Source organism: Lucilia cuprina, chromosome 2, assembly GCF_022045245.1.
Source record: "Lucilia cuprina isolate Lc7/37 chromosome 2, ASM2204524v1, whole genome shotgun sequence".
NCBI lineage: Eukaryota > Metazoa > Arthropoda > Insecta > Diptera > Calliphoridae > Lucilia > Lucilia cuprina.
In genome coordinates, this window is record NC_060950.1 from 30933772 (window position 1) to 30956842 (window position 23071).

Genomic DNA, 23071 nt, shown 5'->3' on the forward strand with positions numbered 1-23071 from the left:
AAAAAAGGAATATAAGTAAACAATTATTCTTCATAGGGTTCCAAAATTTCCGAAATATTTTCCCTTAAGTACTGGGCTATTTCCTTCTGCTCTTCAAGTTGACACTCAAATATATGTTCCTCTTCTTGCAATTGTAACAATTGGGTATTTCTTTGTTTTAATACATTTTCTTTAGCATTGTTAATCTTTAAGTGCTCATTTTGTTTTGTTTCAAATTCTTGTTTTTTGTATTGTTTCTCTTCTTCCAGGGAACACTTTGTGTGATTCTCATCTTCGATTTCCTGTAGCAAGTTATCATGTTTTAGTTGCAAATCATGATCATCCTTAACAGCTCTTGTTAATAACTTATTAGTTTCTTGCACTTGTTTAATAAGACGTAGTGGTATAATTTCCTGTGCCTGTTCAATTTCTTTGCTTAATTTTTGGAATTTTTCATAGCTCTCTTTGCACTCATTCAAATTTGTTGCATTCGATATTTCAATTTCTTTTTGTTCAGCTATTTCAGATTTTAATTGCTGTAATTGTTTGTGCAATTCATCGGATTCATCATCGGCTACGACACGTTTACGTAAAATTTTCTTTTGATCTTCCAAATGTTCCAGTTTTTCCTTAAGTTCTTTGCAGGTATCTCTCAACTTTCGAATTTCCTCATCTTGTTGATTGCGTTTTATTTCTAGTTCTCTATATTTGTTACGAGCGATGGGCACTTCCTCCATTAAATTTTCTATGGTCGATTTCATATTCTTATTTTCCTCTCTTCTTATCTCATTATCGCGACGTTTATCATCCACCATGCCCATTAACTCTTCCAATTGATTTATTCTATCACCGGCCATTTTAAAAACATTTTCCTTGTAGAGATTGTAGTAATAGTAATAATTTAGCAGGATATACAACATGTGGGCAGTCTTCTTAGGAGCTGTAGATAATAAATATTTTACTAAGTATATTTTGAATACATTCTTTTGTACTCACTTGGTCTTATTAGATCGTAATAAGTAAATGAATAGGCTTTATCGGTGATTTTTAAGAAATGATCAATCTGCCGGGCCAATGTAATTAAAAATAGCCGGGTTTCTCGATTATTTTCTTTATTTTCAGCTTGCAAATTAAAAGGAGGCTCTATGTTAATGCCAAAATGCCGTAAATAGCTGACCAAAGCATTGGTTAGAAAATGTTCAGTGGGATTACTTAAATTTGTTTTATTTATTTGACAATCTGGAAATAATTTATTCCAACTATCAACATCTTCCTTTGTTAACATATTTTTATGTTTCTTTTTTTAATATATGTACTTAAAAAATGATATTTGATAAAGCGCGTTATTTTTTAAAAATGTAAATAAACTTGTTTTTTTTTGCAGAGTTGCTTTCAAATGACATTGTTAAGAGAGAAGTGCTGCCAAGTTTATGACACGAATGTGATGTCAATCATTTTGTTAACAGTGTTGGTAAATATTTGTAAAAATATTAAGAAAACAAGTAGTTCGTAGTAGGGTTCTATAAATCGACTTTCGAATAATCGAACAATCGACTTTTTGTCGAAGTCGACTATTTTGTTCCAAAAAAGTCGAGTTATCGTCTATGAAAAAAGTCGAAAAGTCGACTATGTAAATAAATGTCGAAAAAAGTCGAAGAGTCGAAAAAGTCCAAAAGTCGGAAAGAGTCGAAAAAAGTCGGAAAAAGTCGAAAAGTCGGAAAAAGTCGAAAAAAGTCGAAAGTCAAAAAAAAAATTGGAAAAGGTCGAAAATAGAAAGATGTCGAAAAAACTCAAAAAATTGCAACAAATAGAAAAAATATTAATATTTTTTTTATTAATTATAGTAAATAATAATAATTATAATAATAAATAATAATAATAATATAATGTTAAATGGCAACATTATAAATTTACGCTTCTGGCAACTTTATAGTCGAAAAGACGGAAAAAGTCGAAAAGTCGGAAAAAGTCGAAAATAGTCGGAAAAAGTCGAAAAAAGTCGGAAAAAGTCGACTATTTATAAAATATTAAAAGTCGAAAAATCGACTTTTAATTAAATGAAAAAAAGTCGAAAACCCGACTTTTAACTAAATGCAAAAAGTCGAAAGTCGACTTCTCATGAAATGCAAAAAGTTGAAAAGTCGACTTTTTACAAAATGCAAAAAGTCGACTTTTCGTTTCAACTATAGAACCCTAGTAGTTCGTTAGTTGATAAGAAATATATATTTTTTTTTTTATAAAACAAATTTAGGACTTTAGTTCACAGTTTTTTTTATTTCAAAACTAAAAAAACAAACATTGTTGGAAGCAGATAATAAAATAAATTGTGAAATAAACCCGTTTCAGATAGTTTTAACATATTTCTGTTAGTTTTAGCTTTATTTTTTATAACATTTTAAACATTTATGGAGTGTTTTTCTATATATATAACTTGTTTATTATTAAAGGAGTTGAAGGGGGAAAAAAAGAACTATTTTTGTTAGGTATTATTTATTTTGATTTAGTAATTAGATATTGTAAATTATCATGTATTACATTTATTTTTAATTAATATATTGAGCTAAGCTGGTTATATATGTACTATTAAAGATTCTATTTAAACGTTCAATTGTTATATTGTTATTGCATAAAACTGTAAGTGTGTATATATGTATAAAGTATACTCGGAACTGTCTGTTTTTTTTTCGTTACTTTTTGAATATACATACTTTTATTGTTTTTAAGTGCTGGCATTAAGTAGTGTTTTACATAAAACAAATAATAAAAATACGAATTTTCCCCAAACATGTTTTTAATTTTTAACATAAATAAATAATTTTTTTTAAATATAATTTTGAATATAAAAAATACAATTTTCCAAAAAGTTTCTTTTGTGTTTAATAATATTTGTTATTTGTTATACATTTTAAGAAAATAAAGTATTTTTTTAATATGTGATTAAGATTAATATATATTTTTTTTATAATTTTCGCGCCAAACGTTTATATTTAAAGTTTTCATGATTTGTTTTTTCTTATTTTTGCTTAATACTAAATAATGATTTGTTTATAAGTATATATATTTTGTTTGTTTCGTATATAGTTTTAATTTTTGTTTTTTTTTTATTTAAATTTAAAACATTTAACATTTATTTTCGTTTTTTTCACAAATTTTCTTAATTTAAAAAACAGACAGGACTGTTTTTTATTTAACTCGCTTTTAGAAAAGTTCTTTCTATTTTTAGAACACACAGTCCTGCTGACCATAACTAATAAAACTTCCTGCCTTTAAAGTTGTTGTTGTATTATTTATTATAATAGAAATATTTGCTTTTGTTTTTGTTTATTATAGTTACAAAAAATATAATAAGTTAGTTTAATTATTAATTAGTGTGCTTGATTTGTTTTTGCTTTTTCTTAAATATTTTTTTTTTGTTATATTTTCAATACATCACAGACTGTCTTTAACAAAATTCATTTTAAATGTTTATTATCAATCAATTATTTAACAAATACTTTTTCAAAATATTATAAGGAAATGTTGAAACAAATATTATAGACTTTAATATTAACAGTTTTTTTTTTATAAATTTAAAATAAAATTAAATCAAAAGAAAATTTTAAACTTGAGCTTTATTAGTATTAGATGTTTTGTGCTTAAATTGTTGTTTAGAAATTTATAAAAAAAAAATATTGATTTACTAATTAAACATATAAATAAATAATATTTAGTAATTGTTTGTAAAATAAAATTAAGTTAAGTTATAATAAAATAAAAAAAAACATATCACAAAAGTATTAGGAAGTATAATTAATATAATAAAAAGACAAGTACTATGCATAAACTACATAAATGTATTAGGTTGTAAATTAAATATTAATAAATGAAAAGATCTGGAGAGGAAATTGAATTAAACTTTAAAATATAAACAGATTTAAAGCAAAGTTTAGGTGGATAATATATGCGGATTATAGCTGGAGGTCAACACCACGCGTTCTACGTTTTTTCGCATTCTAGGCGTCTGTCAAAAAAATAGAATCAATGTATTTGTATGATGAAAGTTACAAGCACAAATGCGTAGAATGCCTTAACGCTTAGAATGCTTAAAGTAGATCTATTTACTACTTTTATAAGCGTCACACGCAAAAACATGTCAGCTGATTTTGACATTTTATATTCTTTATTTAATGCGTATTTATTAATTTGAATAAAATAAAATGAGTTTAATGATGAAAAATAAATAAAAACTAAAAAAACACAGTTTTTTTTAATAAAACCAAAAAATTACGCATAAAAAGCGTGACATGTAACTTGAAGCGTAGAACGCGTAGTAGGTATAAAAAGCGCGGCTTAAGTGAAGTCTTGATATGGTTGGCACAATCTGTTGCCAATTGTTAACTTAAAACTTTCAGCAGCGAGATATATGTAAAGTCAGCTAAGTCATGTATTGCCTTCAAGTCGAAACAATTCCCTGTTTGGACTACTCAGTTAAACTAGACTGAACTTGATGTTAGATTAAATTCGGAACAAATTTAAGGGAGACTTTAACTTATGAATGTGTTTTTCAATTAACACTAAATAATACTAAGGGGGAGTTTTTCTGATAAAGATAATCTTAATTTTTTGGTTAAACCTGGTTTAATATATGTTTCGTGTTTTTCAGTTATCAGTAAAGTTACATATTATCTTAGTTTAACTGAATGTAATTGGCCAAAGTTATAAGTGAGAAAACACAATTAACAAAAACAATAAAACAATGATTTCGGAAGAACAAAAACTTAATATTTTAAATAAATTGCTATTTCCTGTTTTGTTTTATTTATTATTGTTTTAAATGTTTATTTAACATTTTCCATTTTACAAAAGTATTGTTTGCAAAAAACAGCTGTTCATTATTTATGTTTTTGAGTGAAAACTCGGCAATACTAACAAAGTTAACTGAGCTTAAATCTAAAACTGAAAAACACAATTATCGGTTAAAGTTCGACTAAATTTGTTCCGAGTTTAATCTAACAGCAAGTTAAGCCTAGTTTAACTGATGAGTAAGAAACCCGCCCTAAGTTAAACTGAAAAACACAACACATAGATTAAACTAGGTTTAATGTAAACAAAGAATGTAGTATGAGATATAACCGGGTCAGAAGAGAACTAAAAGGAACTTTAGGGAGAATAAACACCAATTTTTATACCCCAAATTAATACAGTTATAGATAGGAATTAATTTTTTACACATCGTCACAGTACGCAATTACTACAGCGGCACATGTGCCTTTGGCATGTTTAGGGAAAGCTTATTAAGGACATTTTTACTTGTGGTCTATCAGAAAGCTTCCTCCTAAGTGAAGAAAATGTAAGCTGGTCAGGTTTTCTTCCGTGTCTGCTATGGGCGACTTTCAAGTACGACATTCATGCGGTATCCTGTAACCGCGGAATTTAAGGCGTCTCTATGAATATCGTTCAAAGCTGCCGAATACGAGGAATGATCCAGTAGATCCTGCACATATAAGCATATGTTTCCCTCGTATATACGAAGATCCTTCCCGACATGCCTCGGTGGAGTATCCAACTGTGTGATGCTAAAATTGGGATTACTTTTCCGATGACATCCCAGAAAGAACTGTTTGGTCAACATCACATTATGTTCCTTGACTGGGAGGACCTTCGTTTCCTCGTGCAGGTGTTGTTCCGAGGCAATTTGTAGGCAGCCCGTTTCATTTTACAAAAGTAATATTTTTTTTTTGATTATTTGAATTGTTGGCCGAGCTCATAAAATGCCAAGGTGTCCCACGTTGGTTTAAAGGGAATCCTCCAAGTCGACCTATATCTTCATCTAGGAAGCTGGAAACCTTTAAACGCTTAAGTTAATGGTACTCCACTAATAAATTTCAAGAGTTTTAATGGTCTCCACCAGGGTATAAACAGTTGAAGTTTAGTGGTCTCCACCAGGGTTTAAACAGTTGAGTTTTAATGGTCTCCACCAGGGTATAAACGTTTGAGTATTTTATGGTCTCCACCAATAAAACTTAATCTCACTTGAGGTAAAACGAAATCACGAGGTTAATGTAGACAACATATAACTTTGAACAGTTATATGAAGTAATACATTACACCAGTGCGAGCGAGACGCAAAACTGTCGAAAGCCAGGCAACAAACACAAGCCTAAACTTGTTTAAGAAATAACCGGGATTACTCAGACCTAAATTACGACTGACAAAAGTAATATTTGCAAAAATCAGCTGTTCATTGTTGAAAAAACTGGGAATACTAACACAGTTAACTGATCCTAAATCAATAACTGAAAAACACAATAACCGTTTAAAGTCTTCCTAAGGGCGAGTTTTTCAGATAAAGATAATCTTCATTATTTGGTTAAACCTGGTTTAACCTTATTCAGGTTAAAGCGAGACATTTTAGATCGTGAACAAATAAAACAAAAGATCAGTATCTATCTAACTATAATTCCAAAAGAAATTATCAACATTTACTCTCTTTTTGGGGGTAATGCCTTTAAAAGGTAGGCGTGACCATTTCAATTCAAATTGAAATGCAGAATAGCTCAATATAGGCCAATATATAATTTGGTGGACGAAGATATCCAAACAAAGCTTTAAATCTGTTTAAAGTTATAAATAATCATAATTAAGAATATATCATTTAACTGTATTTATTTACTTGAATACAGTTAAAAATTTAAAGATTCTGATATAATTAGTTAATTCATTATACTCAGTTAGGTTTTATCGCGCTTTTGAGTTTAACCCCCTTATTCATAAACAAATTTTTATTTTATAAACGATTTAAAAATCAAATTTCGTATGAAAATTTTGTTTTATAAACCTTTTATAAAATCAAAATGTTGTTTATGAATAAGGGGGTGTAAGTAAATAATCGTTATGTTTAAACGTAAACAAATATAAAAAATCTAAAACATATAATAGGATATAGTAAATTTTGTGTCATAAAAGGTAAAAATAAAGTGAGCACCATAAAAATCATGGAAAGATAAATAAATTGTATATATATTTTCTTAAATTATATAGTAAATTTAAACAAAAATATTATGTAAAAAAAGAAAAAGTGCACTGGCTAACGAAAAAGCATTTAGAGAAAAATATAAAGCAAATGCTTTTTTATTTCTAGTGTCTTAAAGATAAAATATGTTTTCTTTTGTAATGAAACATAGAAAACGCTAGGCGTTACAATAAAAAGTTTTTAGAAATGGAAAAATAAGGAAATAAACTTAATATATTTCTATTTTTTTCTTTTTCTTTTTAATCTAAATGTCTAAATTTTGCAATTCTTTTAACAAATTTTTCATTAGACTCCTTTGTCCCAATAGTTTTAACAATCTATACAAATGTTTAAAGAAAATAAAAAGTGTCTTACCTTCTCTCTCTCTTTCTTTAAATCCTGCAAACTTAAATTCATTATTAACACATACCCACACCCCTATAGATTCCTTAAAAAAATTCTAGCCTTATTTTTGCCTCGATTTGTAATTTCACTAAAAAGCCTACTTAGCAAAGATTAGTTTGTAATATATTTTCTTTTTTTTCGCCTGCAAACAAACTTACCACTGGCACAGCCCGCTGTCACAGCAGCAGTTATTACACTGAACTCATTCCCTTCGTGTACGTTTAGGCCTTGAAACTGCAATTGAATCGCCCGCTGTTGAGGAATCTGTAGTACTTGATAGATTAACTGTTGAATATGTTGAATTTGTAGTATGATTACCTAGTTTATCAACGCCTCGAATCTTTTTGCTTGCCACCGATTGTGCGGTAACTTGCAGCGATATCGCATGTGTATTTAGTTTCTCAGCCAATAACAAATCTTTTAAGCCCTTCATTTTTTGACTATACAACGTTATAACTGGTCTCTTGAACATATAGTGTAAAGGATCTTCTTCGTCTATCACAGGTGTCGGTAATGGCGCTGTCGTCAGAGTTTGTATTAATGCTGATGACGTCGACGACGACGATGATGATGATTGTTCCGTTCGCGTATTGCTCATATTACAGTCCGTTAGAGAGTTTGGTTTTGTTGTTGTCTCGTTTAGTGATGATGATGATGTTGTTGTTGTCTCAATTTTCGGAGCTTTTGCTTTTTTATCTGTACCATTGGTGTTCTCATCATGTTGATTGTTAAGTTTTTGTTGTTCTGCAAATGGTTGTCCGCCACCTTGTAGTAGAAAGTCGGGATTTAGGATTTTTTCTCCACATGCTGCTGTTAAATCGGCCAATGTTGTTGGCATTTCACATTTTTTACCATCATTGGATTTCTGTAAAAAAATAATTTAAAAACTATATTATTTGTTCTAAAAAAGCTTATTTTCATAAAACAAGCATTTTTTCTAAAAAGCCGTATCAATATAAATATATATTTATCAAAAGCTTTTTCAAAAAAGTTATTTTTATTTAATAGCTTTTTTGTAAAAAGCTTTTCATTAAAAATTTTATTAGAAGCTCTTTTCATTAAACGTTTTTTTTACAAGCTTTTTTATAAGTTGTTTTTTTAAAAAGTTATATTAATTAGTTTTCCTTTAAAGCTCTTTTTATTTAAAGTATCTACATAAACTTTTTCCGTTAAAAGGCTTTTTCTATAAAACAAAAAAATTTCATAAAAAGCTTTTAAAAAAATCGCCTGTATTAAAGCATGAAAAGATTTAAAATTCTTTGTTTCTTTCATAAAAGCTATTATTTTTATTAAAAGCTTTATCACTTAATGCTTTTTCATAAAAACATATTTTTATAAAGATATCTTTTGTAAAAGCTTTTCAACAAAAAGCTATTTTAAATAACTGTTTCTTTTAAGACAAATCATTAAATATAATAAAATCTCAAAAAAGCTTTATTATAGAATTATTTAAAAAAGCTTTTCACACCATTTTATAACTTTCTTTTTATAAAAAAAACATGGTTTTCAGATTTTTGTTTAATAAAAAACTTTTCCGTTTTTTCCACTCACCTCTTCTTTTTTAACTAAATTATTATTTCCCTCGATATGCTGTGTCGAACTCATGTCACCTGCGTTCACCTTTTGTGCTTTAGCCTCATTTGTATTCTCATCATGATCACGATGTTGTTGTTCAGTTGTTGTTTGTGCAATCGAACCACGAACCGCCTGCGGTTCATCTTCGGGTACCTTAATAACAACCTGAGAGCGTACATCATAATCAAATTTACATATATTATTCACCAGCGGTTTAGCCCAACCAATATGTAGAATAGGCGTTAAACTATCCTCTTCCCACTGACAAATGCCATCATAAAATCTTAACAGATTTGCAAATACTTCAGAATCTCGTAATATGCTGCGAGCCGAATGACCAGAACTCTCGGTTTTCATAACATACGGTATCATTTCATTAGCTATATCCAAAAGTTCTTTGTAGATTTCTTCGTCATCACGACACTGATACGTATACAAACGTATAACATCGGCCGCATTTGCCCAAGCGGCAAAAGCTTCACGATACTTATTTAGACGATTGAAATAGTTACCCTGATAGGTATAGGGATAAACATGATGATTTTTATAGTGAGCCTTGGCCGATTCTATAGCCTCTCGATAAAGTTGTTCACAGGTTACTCGTTTAGAGGTAGGATTTATTTCTTCCAATTCACCAAGAGTGCCTAAATAACAATAACATGTTTTAGTTTAAAATTAAAGTTTAATGACCTATAAATAACTCACCTAAAGCCATAGGATATTTTCTTAAATGACCCATATCATAGAGTAACCACAATAATCTTTGCTGTAGTTCTTGTACTTCTACGCAATCACTATTCGCCGATAGAGAAATGTTTATAGCCGATGCTATAGCTGCTACCTCCATGGGCTTATCACATACCACTGCCAGTCCTCCTAAATATAACCATGAACCTGATTCTATGCCTGAAGTTATATCCTGGCCACGTTTATCCTCACTGCCCTTACCATGCCATGTTATTTCTATAGTTTCCAAACGTTTATTGCCAAATACAACCCAGGCATGATCCTCAGATATTGCTAAACGCACATCTCTATAGCCCAAGAGTTGACAGCCAGCTACAACTGCTAAAGCAACACCGAAGCAATCCAGCTTATTACCAGACAAATAACTATAAAGATTTTGTAAGTGTGCACGATCTTTATAACTGCTACGTATCAAGGAATGCCAGATAACATCTGATACCTTTTTAATAACTTCCCTAGTAGCTTGTCGGCTATTGCAGGTCGATGATACTTTTGGTTTCTCAACTATAGAAAGAATACTTTGAAATTTTTTGTAAAGACCCGACACCAGCTCGTAAGTAACTTCGGGAAAGGGTACTGAATTTCCTGTTATTATATCGTTATGTGCTGAAAATATATAACAGAGTTAAAATAATACAAAATAAGTATATACTGCTTTTGTTGATTTTGATGAAACTGGACAGTATAAAAAGGCACCAAAAAGGTCCAATGTTTATTTATGTCAAGATATAAAACTTGGAAATTTCTTCTCTTTAAAACGAAAGTAAATATTTCAGAACAATAACCACAAATTTAAAATTTTTACAAAATTGTAATTTCCGTTAAAATTCAAAACACATGGCAATATTAAAAAACGAACAATTAGAATTGAAACACCTTGAACTTACGGAACAACAAAAAACAAAACAAAAACTCACATTGATAACAAAAACATACAAAAATGCATAAAAAACAACAACATATTTAATAATACACACCTGCCGCTGATAAACCACTGCCCACAATACCAACCAAAGATGAAGGTGTTACTGCCGATGAGGATGAGCTTGCTGAGGCATGTTCGGCAGCTGATGCAGCAGCTGCTTGAGCAGCATCACCAGTCGTTAGAGACAACTCAATGTAGCCAGCTACAATTGATAACAATGTCAAATCGGGCTCCACATTTTGTGTATGGTACAGTTCCAATGAACGTTTAAAAAAATTAACAACATCATTGATGGATTTTAATGGAAACAAACTAGGATCCAAAGGTGAAGTCAATGATATCAAGGGACTGTTACTAGCACTACGCGTCACAGTGGCCATGATAATAATAATTTAGAAATTACAATGAACGAACAATGTTTGAGGTAATATATCCAAAATTAAGAACAAATAAGTTTTTCTTCTGTCGCTTTATTCTTCCAGAATTTAGTTTTAGGCGATGATGTTGATGATGATGAGACCAATTAAAAATGTTATACTAACTGCGTTTACACTACTCCTTCTAGCCACCGTTGTTGACGCAATGCAACTGTTCTTTTAATTCGTATTTGTAGTTTTTTCTTTAGTTCTTTCAATTAAATTTTTTTTAATTTTTTTTTATTCCTGTACTTTAGGTACAGGGTTGACTGCTGACTGGCTGGCTGGTTGTTTGGTTATTTGGCTACCAGTTGACGACGCCACAAGTTGACAAACCACTTTTGTTTCGCCTGTTTTGCACCTTGTTCGCCAAAACTGCAATGCCACATTAGCGAGCGCATCTGTTTTGCTGAAACTCCTTCTTACAACAATAATATCAGTATTATTTCATTGCACACTTTTAAAATAATTTTAGTTTTTTCTATTTGTATCCTTTTGTTGGCAATTTTGTTTTCATGTAATTTAATATTAATTTTTAAACACTTTTCAGCATGTTGATTCTAATTTGTAATCTATGATTCACGCAAAATATGACAAATTCCTTTACGAAATCACGACAACGACAATTACGACGACCCTTTTGCCCTTGTAACACCCCCTTTCTGGGAAAGAAAAAAAATTACTTCGCACACTTTTTGATTTCGTGTTCCACACTTTCTCTTGTGTTAAAAAAAAGAACAACAACAAAACTCTAATTACATATCGCTTTGAAATAAATGTTTTTCGTCACACTAAAATATGATGAAATTTTTTTGCTTTTTTATAGTATCATATAATCTCTAAACTATAATTTATATTTTTAAAAACCACTGTTACATTTAGTTTGTTAATGTTTTTATTAATTTTTAATTTAGTTTTTATTGAAAATTTTAGTATTTTCCACTTATTACGTCTTTGTTTTTCTTTTTACTGCGGCGTGTTTACAAACATGATACATCAAAGCAAGAGTTGCCATATTCCTTCCTTTGACACCTTAACGCCAGATTGCTGTAATTTACAGTTGTGGCAATACACATGGTACATTTGACAAGGTGAAAATTACAAGAGAACTTATAAGAATATGAATTGGAGATATTCACTTTAACTCCGTTATAAAGATATATGTATATAAGTTTGTCATTTTATTTGTAATTTCTTCAATACATTTTTTGGACCCTATAAAGTACATATAAAATCCTAGATCTTCTAGATAGCCGAGAAGATTTAAACACGTTCGTCCGTCTGTATGTAAGTTGAAGTTTTCGGAATACTCCAGATATCTGAAAGATTGGAATATTTGATAGTTCTATCAGACATGCTTTCGAGATATTAGTCATTTAAAATCAAGAAAATCGTTCTATAAATAACGGAGATTATGCAAAGTCCAAGCAATCATTCAGAATATTACGTTTCTAATAGCTGAAAATTATTACAATCGGTTAATTATTTTTTATATCTCCCATAATTGTTCACAAATATTGTTAAAATTTTATAACATAATATCTGGAAACCTGATGCGTTCAATTCTTTAAGTATACTTTCGTTTATACCAGTGAAATTACACTTCTGAAAATCACTTAAAGCGAAATGTTCACACGACAAACATTCTTTAATAATGCAATTTATAAATTAATAATGATTTAAGGAAGCAATTATATTCCGAATCGGTCTAAAAATTTGTCATATAATCTCCCATATAAAGCCCTCCTCTTAATTATGATATCGGGATAGAATTCCATCGGAATATATTATGTATAAGGGTATTCAAACGTTTAATCGTCGATCGGTTAATCGATCAATTTTTGACCATTAATCACTGCGACTGTTTTCTGGATCGATCTTTTATATGTTTATTATTTAAGCTTTAAAAATTTGTAAAAAGTAAATTTCTATATCATTATAATTTGCGATTTCACGCGATTGTTAGACATTTTCAGAACATTTTTCTTTAAGCTGTCTTCACCGAGTTTTATAAGAATCGATCCATAATTGACTCTTCCACTTACATATATAATGCCTGCTTCAGAAAAAAAATTTAACGCACATTAGCGTTAGTTAGTTTGTTTGAAAGGAGGATGTACATCAAATCCGAAGAAATACACATTGGCCTCTTTCGGGCCTGTTGTCTATAAATCGACTTTCGAATAATCGAACAATCGACATTTTGTCGAAAAAAGTCGAAAAGTCGAAGTTGACTATTTTGTTCCAAAAAAGTCGATAACTCGACTATCGTCTATGAAAAAAGCCGAAAAGTCGACTTTGTAAATAAAAGTCGAAAAGTCGAAAAAAGTCGATAAAAGTCGAAAAAACGGAAAAAATCGGAAAAAGTCGAAAATAGTCGGAAAAAGTCGAAAATAGTCGAAAAGTCAAAAAGTCGGAAAAAGTCGAAAAAAGTCGGAAGTCGAAAAATCGACTTTTAGTTAAATGAAAAAAGTCGAAAAATCGACTTTTAACTAAATGCATAAAGTCGACTTTTCATTAAATGCAAAAAGTCGAAAAGTTGACTTTTCATAAAATGCAAAAAGTCAGTTGGGAATCGAACCCACCAACTCCGGTATACCAGACTAGAACCCTAACCACTAATCTACCGGAGGCCACTGTGGGTTTATAGGGCATTCCATTTTAGCATAGTCGAATATAATACTCTTACTTGTTATTTTTATTAAATTTCCCCACTGTGCCACTGCTTGCCGTTGCGTTAAAACTGAAGCATTGACGTCTTTTATGTGCCAGACATTGTCATTGTTTTGACATTTTCTTTTATGCTCTTTCCAAATTATTTGTAGTTATGAACAAAATTCTTTAACATAAAGTCGCAGTTTTCTTATAAGTTGGTTGGTTTTATTTTAAATTTTAAAATAAATTTAGTGCAACATTGAAACAAAATCTTTAACAATTTATTAAAAAAAACAAATACAAAGATACTTAAATAAAGTGTTATTACTTTGGATAGATAAAATATAAAACAGTTTTTTCACATGGAAACAAATTGAAATCTTGTTTAAGTGTTACTATAAAAAAAAGCTCAACTAAATTCTTATTGGTATTTAAATTAAACAAATTAAGAATATGTTTAGCGATATTAAAAAAATGGCAAATTTTTTATGAAATAAATGTATTTTTATTAAAATAAATAAAAAATACCAATACTACTTGTGAATATTACGTGAGACGTAGCTCGGGTTGCGGTAGCCATTATTTTTTGTGTTTTTTATGCCCGATTAGTTTTTTTATGAGAGTAAACGCGAATGAATAGAAGAATAATAAAATAAAACGAAAAAGAAAAAAATAACAACTACAAAGAAGCTTATATATACATGAAATTGTTGGTGTGTGGAGTAAGGAGTGGTACTGACTGCCTGCATTCTAATTGGTATTTAAGTTAAGAATGAATAAAGTGGAATAGAAAATTTTAAAAAATCTATAATTAAGCAACAAAATATTGCAGGTATGTACAATTATTTTATAAAAATTTACATATTAATATTAAAGATGGTAAATTAAATTGTATTTAAACATATGCTGTAAAAAATGCGCGTAAAAATCTTTAAAAACGTTTTTTTCTTTGATCATGCGTTCTTATAGTTGGCATCTGTGTTGATATTTTGTTTTTCCTCTTTTCCTCGTATAGAATTAATAATATACATTAATTTGAATGTCTATTCTAAAGTTATAATAAATATTTTGTTAGCGTTTTAAATAAAAATATATCAGTTTATTAAGATGTCAGTAAATTAAAAAATTAATAATATTTGTTAATATTAAAATTACTTTTTTTTACTATATAAAAACAAAGCTAGTATTTGTTATTTTATTTTCATGTTTTTTTTATTTGTAAACAAATTAAATAGATTTACATTTGTCCCCTTTTTTGAAAATCTCCCAAAAACTACATTTAATAAATCATATAGAAATGTCAAATAAGCGCAACAAACGTACTACACAACAACAAAAAAACTCAAAAATTCTTATTCGTTTCGTGTGCCTTTCCCAATAAGAAAAATAGAAACAAAACTATATATACATTAACAATGTTGTCAATATGTCAAAATATAAATAAAAAATACGCCGAAAGTGTCTAATCAGCTATTATATCAGTGCTATTATACGCTTAATTGTCCATTAGTTAATACTTTTGGCATTCTATTACTCTAGCAAATTTCCCTCATGTTGGAGCAGTGCTAATGTAAAAAAATTCTAAAAAAGATATAAAAAATGGTCGCTCAATAGAAACAAGTTTAAAAAATGGCGATTTTGGTTCTTGACTGTGGATCGACAGCTTAGAATAAGTGCCTTTGAGATTCTTATACAAAATTACTATCAATGAACTATATAAATTTGCAAGAAAAATATATTTTCGCCTTTAAATTTAAATATCACAATGAACTGGGTAGACACAATACAATTATACTATGCTGTGTATTCGACCACGAAGGCCACTCTGTCAATGAAAGAGAGATCATTTTTGGGTATCCCAAAGTATACATTAGAGAGAGTTGAATCCCAATATTGAAAGTCAATATCAGAATTTCGTCAGGCAAAAACTATTTCAAACCATTCTTGGCAACAATTTTATTTATAGTATAAAACTTTCGAAAATGTACTGTATGTCCTCTTAGAATGACATTATCCTCATTATCTCTAATGAATCAAAATTTATAACACTGGGAGATATAAGCGGGAAAGTATACAGCAAAAATCATATCTTTGTGAAGGTACATTTTATTAGGTATTCAGATCTTAAGTTTTTATGTAAATATAAAGACTCCAGAAACAACTTTAAATAGTATATATTTAATTTCTGAAAGTAAAAAGTGAGAGAGTTGTTAGAAGAAATTTTCATCAAATTATCTTCAATATGGGTACACGATAAATTGATCAATATTTTAGATGTTACAATTAGCAGCACAAACCTTCTGAACTATTGTGGTTTTTAAAATTAAATAAAGCTATGTAAAATGGTATTTCATAGAACCTATGAAATGCTATTGTGAAAATGTGAAATGCAGAAAAAAACAACAAAAAAATGTTTTAGAAAAATTTTAAAATATGCAAAATATGCTATAAAAATATTGGAAATATGGAAAATATATGTAATATATTATGTAATATAAATATGCAATATATGCACTTATAACAAAATATGCAACATTAAATCCATGCCATTTTGTAGCAAATTCTTTAATTCGAAAAGAAAACTAGTTACTGACTAAAATCATGAATTTGCTTACAAATGCTTGTTCTGATGATAACTACACTGAAAAAAATCCATGCCTAATATATACGAAAAATGTCGTACATTGTATGAATCGTTCGTTGTTTCGCACCACGAAATTCTTTTGTAATATATACGAAATTGTACGAAATATTTTAGTATAATGCAAAATATTTTTGAAAAAATTTATATACATAAATTGAAAAAAGGGAATTTTGAATGAATATGGTAAAATTTACGAAATATTAATTTATTCAAACATTTTTGTTCATTTTAAAATAAATTTTCTAATTTTAGTTCAAATTATTCTACACACGAATTTTCAATTTTTGTTTATGAAAATAATTCGAGAATAATATTATACTTTTTCTTAAATTTTATAAAAATTATGTATTTTTATTTAATCATAATATAATTAATATAAATATGTTTAATTTCTCTAAAATTTAAGAAAAAAATAATACGAAAGGTTTTTGTACTTTCGTAAAAATAGAAAAGGGTTTTATTAAATAATATTTCGTATTATACACGAAATTTTTGTAAATATTACGAAAATACAAGTTACGAAATTTTTTTTCGTAAAGTTGGGCATGGATTATTTTCAGTGTAATTATAAAGGATGAACATATGTTTAATCTGTCGCATATAAATCTTTTTTTCTTTTCAAATTATAGTACGTAATATTTTGAAAACCTAATGTAATGAAGAAATTCTAATACCAGAGATTTATTTAAAAAAAAAAAGCGCCAAATTGACAATCTTGACTATCTTAATGTATTTTCCCCTCTTCTCTTTTTCCAATAAGTACATTTTATATAGCGAACAAGAGCAACAACAACAACAACAAGAACAATAATAATAAGCAAATACCATCATAAAATTCATTGTGTGAGTCTTCGTGTTGTTCGTCTCTGTGTATTCGGCTACGTCTCGTCATCAACATTGTTCCGAAACGGTGCCTTGTAAAAAAATTCTCATTGACTTTAGCAGTTCAATATAGTCTACGCACCTTAAATCGCGCCTCACCTCCGCTTACGTACTGTTTGTGTGTATATTTTGTATTCATTTAATTCTACATATAAATTTTGAAGAAAAAAAAAAATAAATAATAAAAATATTTTGATTTTCTCTACTTTGTTAAACATTATTTCTTTTAAGTTTTTGCAGCCAATTTTACTGGTATATTTAAAAATAATTAATAAGAAATTAATAATTTCAATAAATATATAATTAAAATATCTACTGATATAATATAGAAAAAATGCTTTAAATATATTATACAAATGACGTATTATTTATTCTAAAATAATTTTTTTATATGTATTTATAAGATACAATTAGTATTGAAATTTTCTAACAGCTGCTTTAATGGAACATTAAATTATTTTTTCAAATTTAATGAACGAACTTCTTTTTATATAGGTATTTTAATTTCAATTAAATTGGAAAAAAAGTTTAAAGCAAGAAAAAAATTCTATATTCAATTTAATCAGTGCATTAAATATGTGTATTTGTCATATATATGTATAAAAAAAAATACATATTTAAGAGAGCAAAGTGTAAATTAGAAAAATAAAAAAAACGAACAACAAAATTTCAATTGGAATAAAAATTAGACAAATAGAGGAGAATATATACAATATACACGAAAGCTATACACATATAAATAAATAATAAAATAAATAAAAAAAACACACACACAGAGAGAAAAACAAACGAAAAATTAAAGCAAAGCAAAAAAGGGAAAATAAAACAAAAAAATCAAAAACAGCAGCAGTGAAGCAGCAAGCAAACAAGCAAGTAAAATAAAAACTTATGAACGTCATCGTGTCATTCTTAAAGCAAAATCAAAATAATTGTATTTAATACAGAACAGACATTCAGAACAGGGCTGGCAAATTGTAAAAAATAACATTAAAAATTGTACTTTTTAGATTCCATTTGTACCAAATCATTTTGTTTTTTTTGGAAATTATATATCAATGTATCTATGGGCTAGATTTGTCATTAGCAGGGAAACCGAAAACATGCTCTAAAAAAAGTGTTTTAAGCGTTTTAAATATGCCGTAAAAAACACAAAATATGCTCTTAAAATTTAAAATATATGCTCCAAAAATAAAATGTTTTATTATTTTTTAACATTGAAAAGCTCAAAAAGACTGAAATTGTAATGAAATAATAAATTTTTAATGTCATATTCTATATCCTACAACATTTTTTTATAAATGTTTCATCTCATAGCTTGAAGAACTTGTATAATAGAATTCCGTTTTACGTTCAGATAACCAATAAATAACATGAAACCATTTGGTGCCCAAAAAACATATTTCAAACGACAAAGTTTGACACATTTCTTCCAATTGTATTCATAGCTTTTAAACTGACATTTTAATCGGTGTTGTCATAAATTCCAATAATTAGTTTTTTAAACTATAAAAATGGATTGGTCTCATGAAATCAAAAGTAATCGGTTTTATGTCCGATTTAAAATATAATGCTTTATTAAATAAAAAACTATAACATAACGATTTTTTTTTTCAAAATTGTAAAATATGCAAAAAATTAAAAAAAAAATAAAAAAATAGAAATTTATTTTTTTTAAATAAAGTTTTGAAAAGAAAATTAAAAATGTATAAAAACGAAAAAAAGCGAAAACATCAAAATATGCAATAAAAAAGTAAAATATGCTCTAAAAACTCGAAAATATGCCTTAAATATGCTAAAAAGTCAAATCATGCAAAATTATGCTCTTAGGGGTAAAATATGCAAAAGTATGCTCTAACAAATCGATGCCAAAATTCTCCAAGTGGTCTGAAATGTGTAAATATCTTATCCATGAGTCCATACGACGCACCACAAAAAACATGCATTTGCATATTTTGGTTTCCCTGGTCATTAGACTAGTAAATAAACAAGTCCATTTTGTCACCAGATTAGTCCATAGACTAATAGGCGTTCACACGACAATCGGTTCTTCGTACCGGAACGACTCGGAGTTCAACGAACAACGACCAAGGATTGTCAACCCAGCCACACAGACTTTACACGTGTCGCTGCTACAACAAGATAGACCAATAGGGAATCTATAGACTCCCTATGGACTACACAATACGGTAGTCTATAAACTAAACAATAGACTACTCAATAGAATAGACAACATACTAGTCTATAGATTATAATGTTATATATTAGTCCAAAGAGATGTCTATAAACTAAATAATAGAATAGCCTAAAGACTATACTCTAAATATTAGATAATAGGATAGTCGGTAAATAAGGCTAAGGCTACTTAATAGACTAGTCCCTAGACTAATTTATAGACCAGACCATAGAAAATTCATTAGACTACGCCAAAGTATAGAAAAATGTATTTTAAAAGTCTATTCAAAATAGCACCTAAGGGTTTTTATTTAAAATTGGATAAAATAAGGCTTAAATAAATAATAGATTCTAGCAGGTTTCTAAACCATATGAAAGAATATAAACAAGAATAATATTTTTCCCCTTTAAACTTCATGTCAGATGTACAATTTTAAATTATTATTTCAGTAAGAAATTGAATTTCAAATTGTAGAAAATAGGTCATTACTGTACCATTGTACTTTCCAGTATTGAATTGTACCAAAAAAAGTACAATTGTACAAATTTTGCCAACCCTGATTCAGACGGACACACAAACATATTCAATATAGTATTTAAAAGAAGAGTCAGTGCTTTATTTCTTTTAATATAATTTTTTGATATTTTGTATCTTGTTGTTTGAACATTTGTTCAAGTGTATAGTCAATTTGTTTTTACATTTACAATACATTTAAATTAATAACAAGTCATCTTATTTGAATATTTCCACAATTGCTATTGAATATTTGTCATCATCTTCTTCTTCTATATATAAAAGAGTCGCTTTTTGATTAACGCAAAGTCTGAACCTAAAATAGTGATATGTATCTTGAAAGTAGATCTATAATTATTGCTCATGTAGATCCAGTAATGAGGAATTTTCGGTTAAATTCGGAACCTTATATCTCTCAAGAACAACTACAAGAGAATATCTAAAAAATAGGACTATAAATTAAGTACTTTTTGAATATTAAGGCTTAAAAATCGTACCTTTTTTAAAAAACATTCTGGACTATTTATTAATTTAAGGTAGGACAATATTTTTATACACTGAAAATAATCCATGCCTAATATACACGAAAAATGTTGTACATTGTACGAAATGCTCCATGGTTTCGCACCACGAAATTCTTTCGTAATATATACGAAATTGTACGAAATATTTTAGTAAAATGCAAAATAATTTTATATAATTTTAGAAAAAAAAAAAATTTGTTCATTTTACGATTTTTTTTAAAGACAAATATTTAAGTTCTTTTAAAATAATTATTGTAAATTTAGAAAAAGATTGCGAATTAAAAAAAAAACAAATTTTTTATGTTTTTTAAATTAAATTTTACAGGAAATTAGGCAGCTAATTTCCTGTAAATTGAAAATTACGTTTAATTTAACTCTCTTAAAATTATGAAAATAAAAAAAAAATCGTAACAAAATAATTTTTTTGTAAAATCAAAAAAAATTCTTGTATATTACTAAATAATCTTGTTACGAAAAAATTCGTTACTTTCGTTAAATATTACATGCCTTAACGAAATTATTTTTGTAAAAGAAAACAAAGTTTCTAAATATATACGAAAAAAGATATTACGACCTATACTTATCACAACGAAAAATAACATGTTCCGAGTCGTCAATTAGGTCACAGTTGAGACAATTGAAGTTGTCCCTCTTACCAATCCTCTAAAAATAAACTTAATCATTAGTATGCCCAGATAAGAGTCTGTTAATAATCTTAATATCCCTAGAGGACATACTAGATCCACTATGCCACGGCCTAATAGAAATCGTGGAATGTAATGAAAAAAAGGAAGAACCCGTACTCCGAGATCTTTCTTCATAAAATTGCTGAAATTCATGTCTCAAAGTTATCTTAATCAAACTCAAAGCCCCACCATAATTGTAAAGGGCACTTCACACGATCACTCTTTTCGTACGTAAAGAGAATAAAAGTCGTATGATTTATATTTTTTGTATTTACACGATTGGTTTAAAACAATAAAAAAGTATAAAACAAATAAAAAGTAAGTAAGTGATAGTTTAATTACATACTGTGTTTAGATGATGCCATCCGTACTCTTCTACACAACATTTTGACAGATCATATTACTTGTGTGGTCATGTAAAGGCGGCTTAAGTGACAATGGCCGTTGCACCAATATTGGTTGCCTGTAGTCAACCTTTCATTGAAATAAACCCCAATATGACTATATGTACCTGAATAATGTAGGATTGGTCAACAAATTTGTGCATGTCATAAACCAATTGATTTAAAGACCGCGATTGTCGCAAAACCATTGTAGAATTAATTCTGTCCGTGCAAATGACAAGTCGGATAAGGCACTTCTCCGCAGCAACCAAAAAAGTAATATTTGCAAACAACAGCTGTTCATTGTTTAGGTTTTAAGTGAAAAGTTGGCAATACTATCAATCATCGTTTAAATGTATCCTAAATTCCGAGTTTAATCCAAGAGCAAGTTAAATATGTTTATTTTACGTATCTTTTATATTCATTATAATTATAAATAAAACGTTTGATAAATGATTAGACATACATAATCTGTATATACAATTTTTTGTAATATTGAGTGTTTAATTCTGTGCGGATCGATAGATAATTGTTCAAAATCCTACTTCTAGTTGACTACAAAAATAAATTTGGTTTTGTCAAACGTACACAGATATAAGGGGCGTATTATTGAATAGTATCAGGGATGGCAAAATTGGTACGATGGTACTTTTTTTGATACTATTTGATGTGCAAAAGTACTGTGATACTCCTGAGTCTTATTTGATACTTTCATGGCTACAATCTCAATATCCGATTATCGTATAACCGGTAGTAAATCTGTCTGTTAAAATAATTTTCAATAAATCGTTTTGAAATAACAAGAGAATTAGAATATGGGGATAAAAGTTTCTTTAAAATTTAAAATCATAGTAGAAAAAATGAAGGTATAACCGTTCTCTCTTTCCGTAGCCATATTAAACTTCTGACGTTTAAGCGATTTATTATTTTATGTGTTACCATATTTACTTTATAAATCCGAGTTTTTTGTTTACTTTTCATTTATTTTTTTTCAATTTAAAAATATAAAATGGAAAATATTTTTCAAACTAAATTAAAATATTAATATAAAATTATAATAGCAAGGAAAATAATAAAAAAGTTAAAAGGTCCTTGCGGACGGACCGCGCTGGTTTCAAATTTGCTTGTAAGTAGTGCGGGCCATTTTTCGTAAACACATAATTTCATTACTTCATCTCGGATGCACATATCTTGCGCTGTCAAACATGTCCAAGTAAAAAAATTATATGAATCTTCGAACGGCAGTAACGTTCTAAAGAAGATGTCTTTCTCTGTCATTTGTTTGCAAAAATTCAACGTAAATAACTGCAAGAGGTGTTATTTTGGGGTTTAATGCCAATAAATCATGGTATTAAGATATTCAACAATTAATTAAACAAGAACTTGTTGGGTTTAATGTGGTCCGTTTATGAGCTGAGCGTTTTTATAAAAATATCGTTAGTGCACACAATTTTAAATGAATAATTTAAAAGTTATACACATTTTTTATTTCTAATTTCCTAAATATGATTTCCCATCTACATGTGTGGCAACGTTTTTCTTTAATTGTTTACAAAAAATACATTTCAATAAT

The 23071-nt window shown here is 28.4% G+C and overlaps 4 protein-coding genes across 14 annotated transcripts in view; 2 read left to right on the forward strand and 2 right to left on the reverse strand.

Moving 5' to 3' along the window:
• LOC111688742 (probable 26S proteasome complex subunit sem1) overlaps positions 1-20 on the forward strand; it is a 444-nt gene extending 424 nt beyond the window's left edge. The window contains exon 2 of the mRNA XM_023451250.2: positions 1-20. This exon is cut by the window's left edge and continues 211 nt beyond it. The gene's annotated coding sequence lies outside the window, so the exon portion shown is untranslated.
• LOC111688741 (filamin-A-interacting protein 1) overlaps positions 1-1354 on the reverse strand; it is a 1421-nt gene extending 67 nt beyond the window's left edge. Inside the window, exons 1-2 of the mRNA XM_023451249.2 lie at positions 976-1354; positions 1-919 (exon numbers count right to left, since the gene is read on the reverse strand). The exon at positions 1-919 is cut by the window's left edge and continues 67 nt beyond it. Coding sequence (XP_023307017.2) covers positions 24-919; positions 976-1264 — 1185 coding nt within the window. The 5' untranslated portion in view covers positions 1265-1354 and the 3' untranslated portion in view covers positions 1-23. The remainder of the gene's footprint in view (positions 920-975) is intronic.
• A 3596-nt stretch (positions 1355-4950) lies between these two features.
• Positions 4951-11884, reverse strand: LOC111688739 (menin). 6 transcript variants are annotated; one of them, XM_046951664.1, is made up of 6 exons: positions 10675-11884; positions 9656-10303; positions 8927-9594; positions 7694-8240; positions 7534-7627; positions 4951-7472 (listed from the first exon to the last, which is right to left on the reverse strand). In XM_046951664.1, the coding sequence occupies exons 1-5, from the start codon at positions 11000-11002 to the stop codon at positions 7578-7580; spliced, it is 2241 nt and encodes a 746-aa protein (XP_046807620.1). In that variant the 5' UTR covers positions 11003-11884; the 3' UTR covers positions 4951-7472; positions 7534-7577. The 6 variants fall into 6 exon arrangements, with proteins under 6 accessions (XP_046807620.1, XP_046807605.1, XP_046807598.1 ...); XM_046951649.1 differs by having other exon boundaries at positions 7534-7639; XM_046951642.1 differs by having other exon boundaries at positions 7534-8240.
• A 1997-nt stretch (positions 11885-13881) lies between these two features.
• LOC111675523 (zinc finger protein 717) overlaps positions 13882-23071 on the forward strand; it is a 28091-nt gene continuing 18901 nt past the window's right edge. Inside the window, exon 1 of one of the 6 annotated variants that reach the window (XM_046948609.1) lies at positions 13882-14525. The gene's annotated coding sequence lies outside the window, so the exon portion shown is untranslated. Of the gene's footprint in view, positions 14526-16998; positions 17338-17407; positions 17472-17714; positions 18093-23071 lie in introns of those variants that run through there. The other 5 variants (XM_046948631.1, XM_046948627.1, XM_046948622.1 and 2 more) reach the window with 5 other exon arrangements.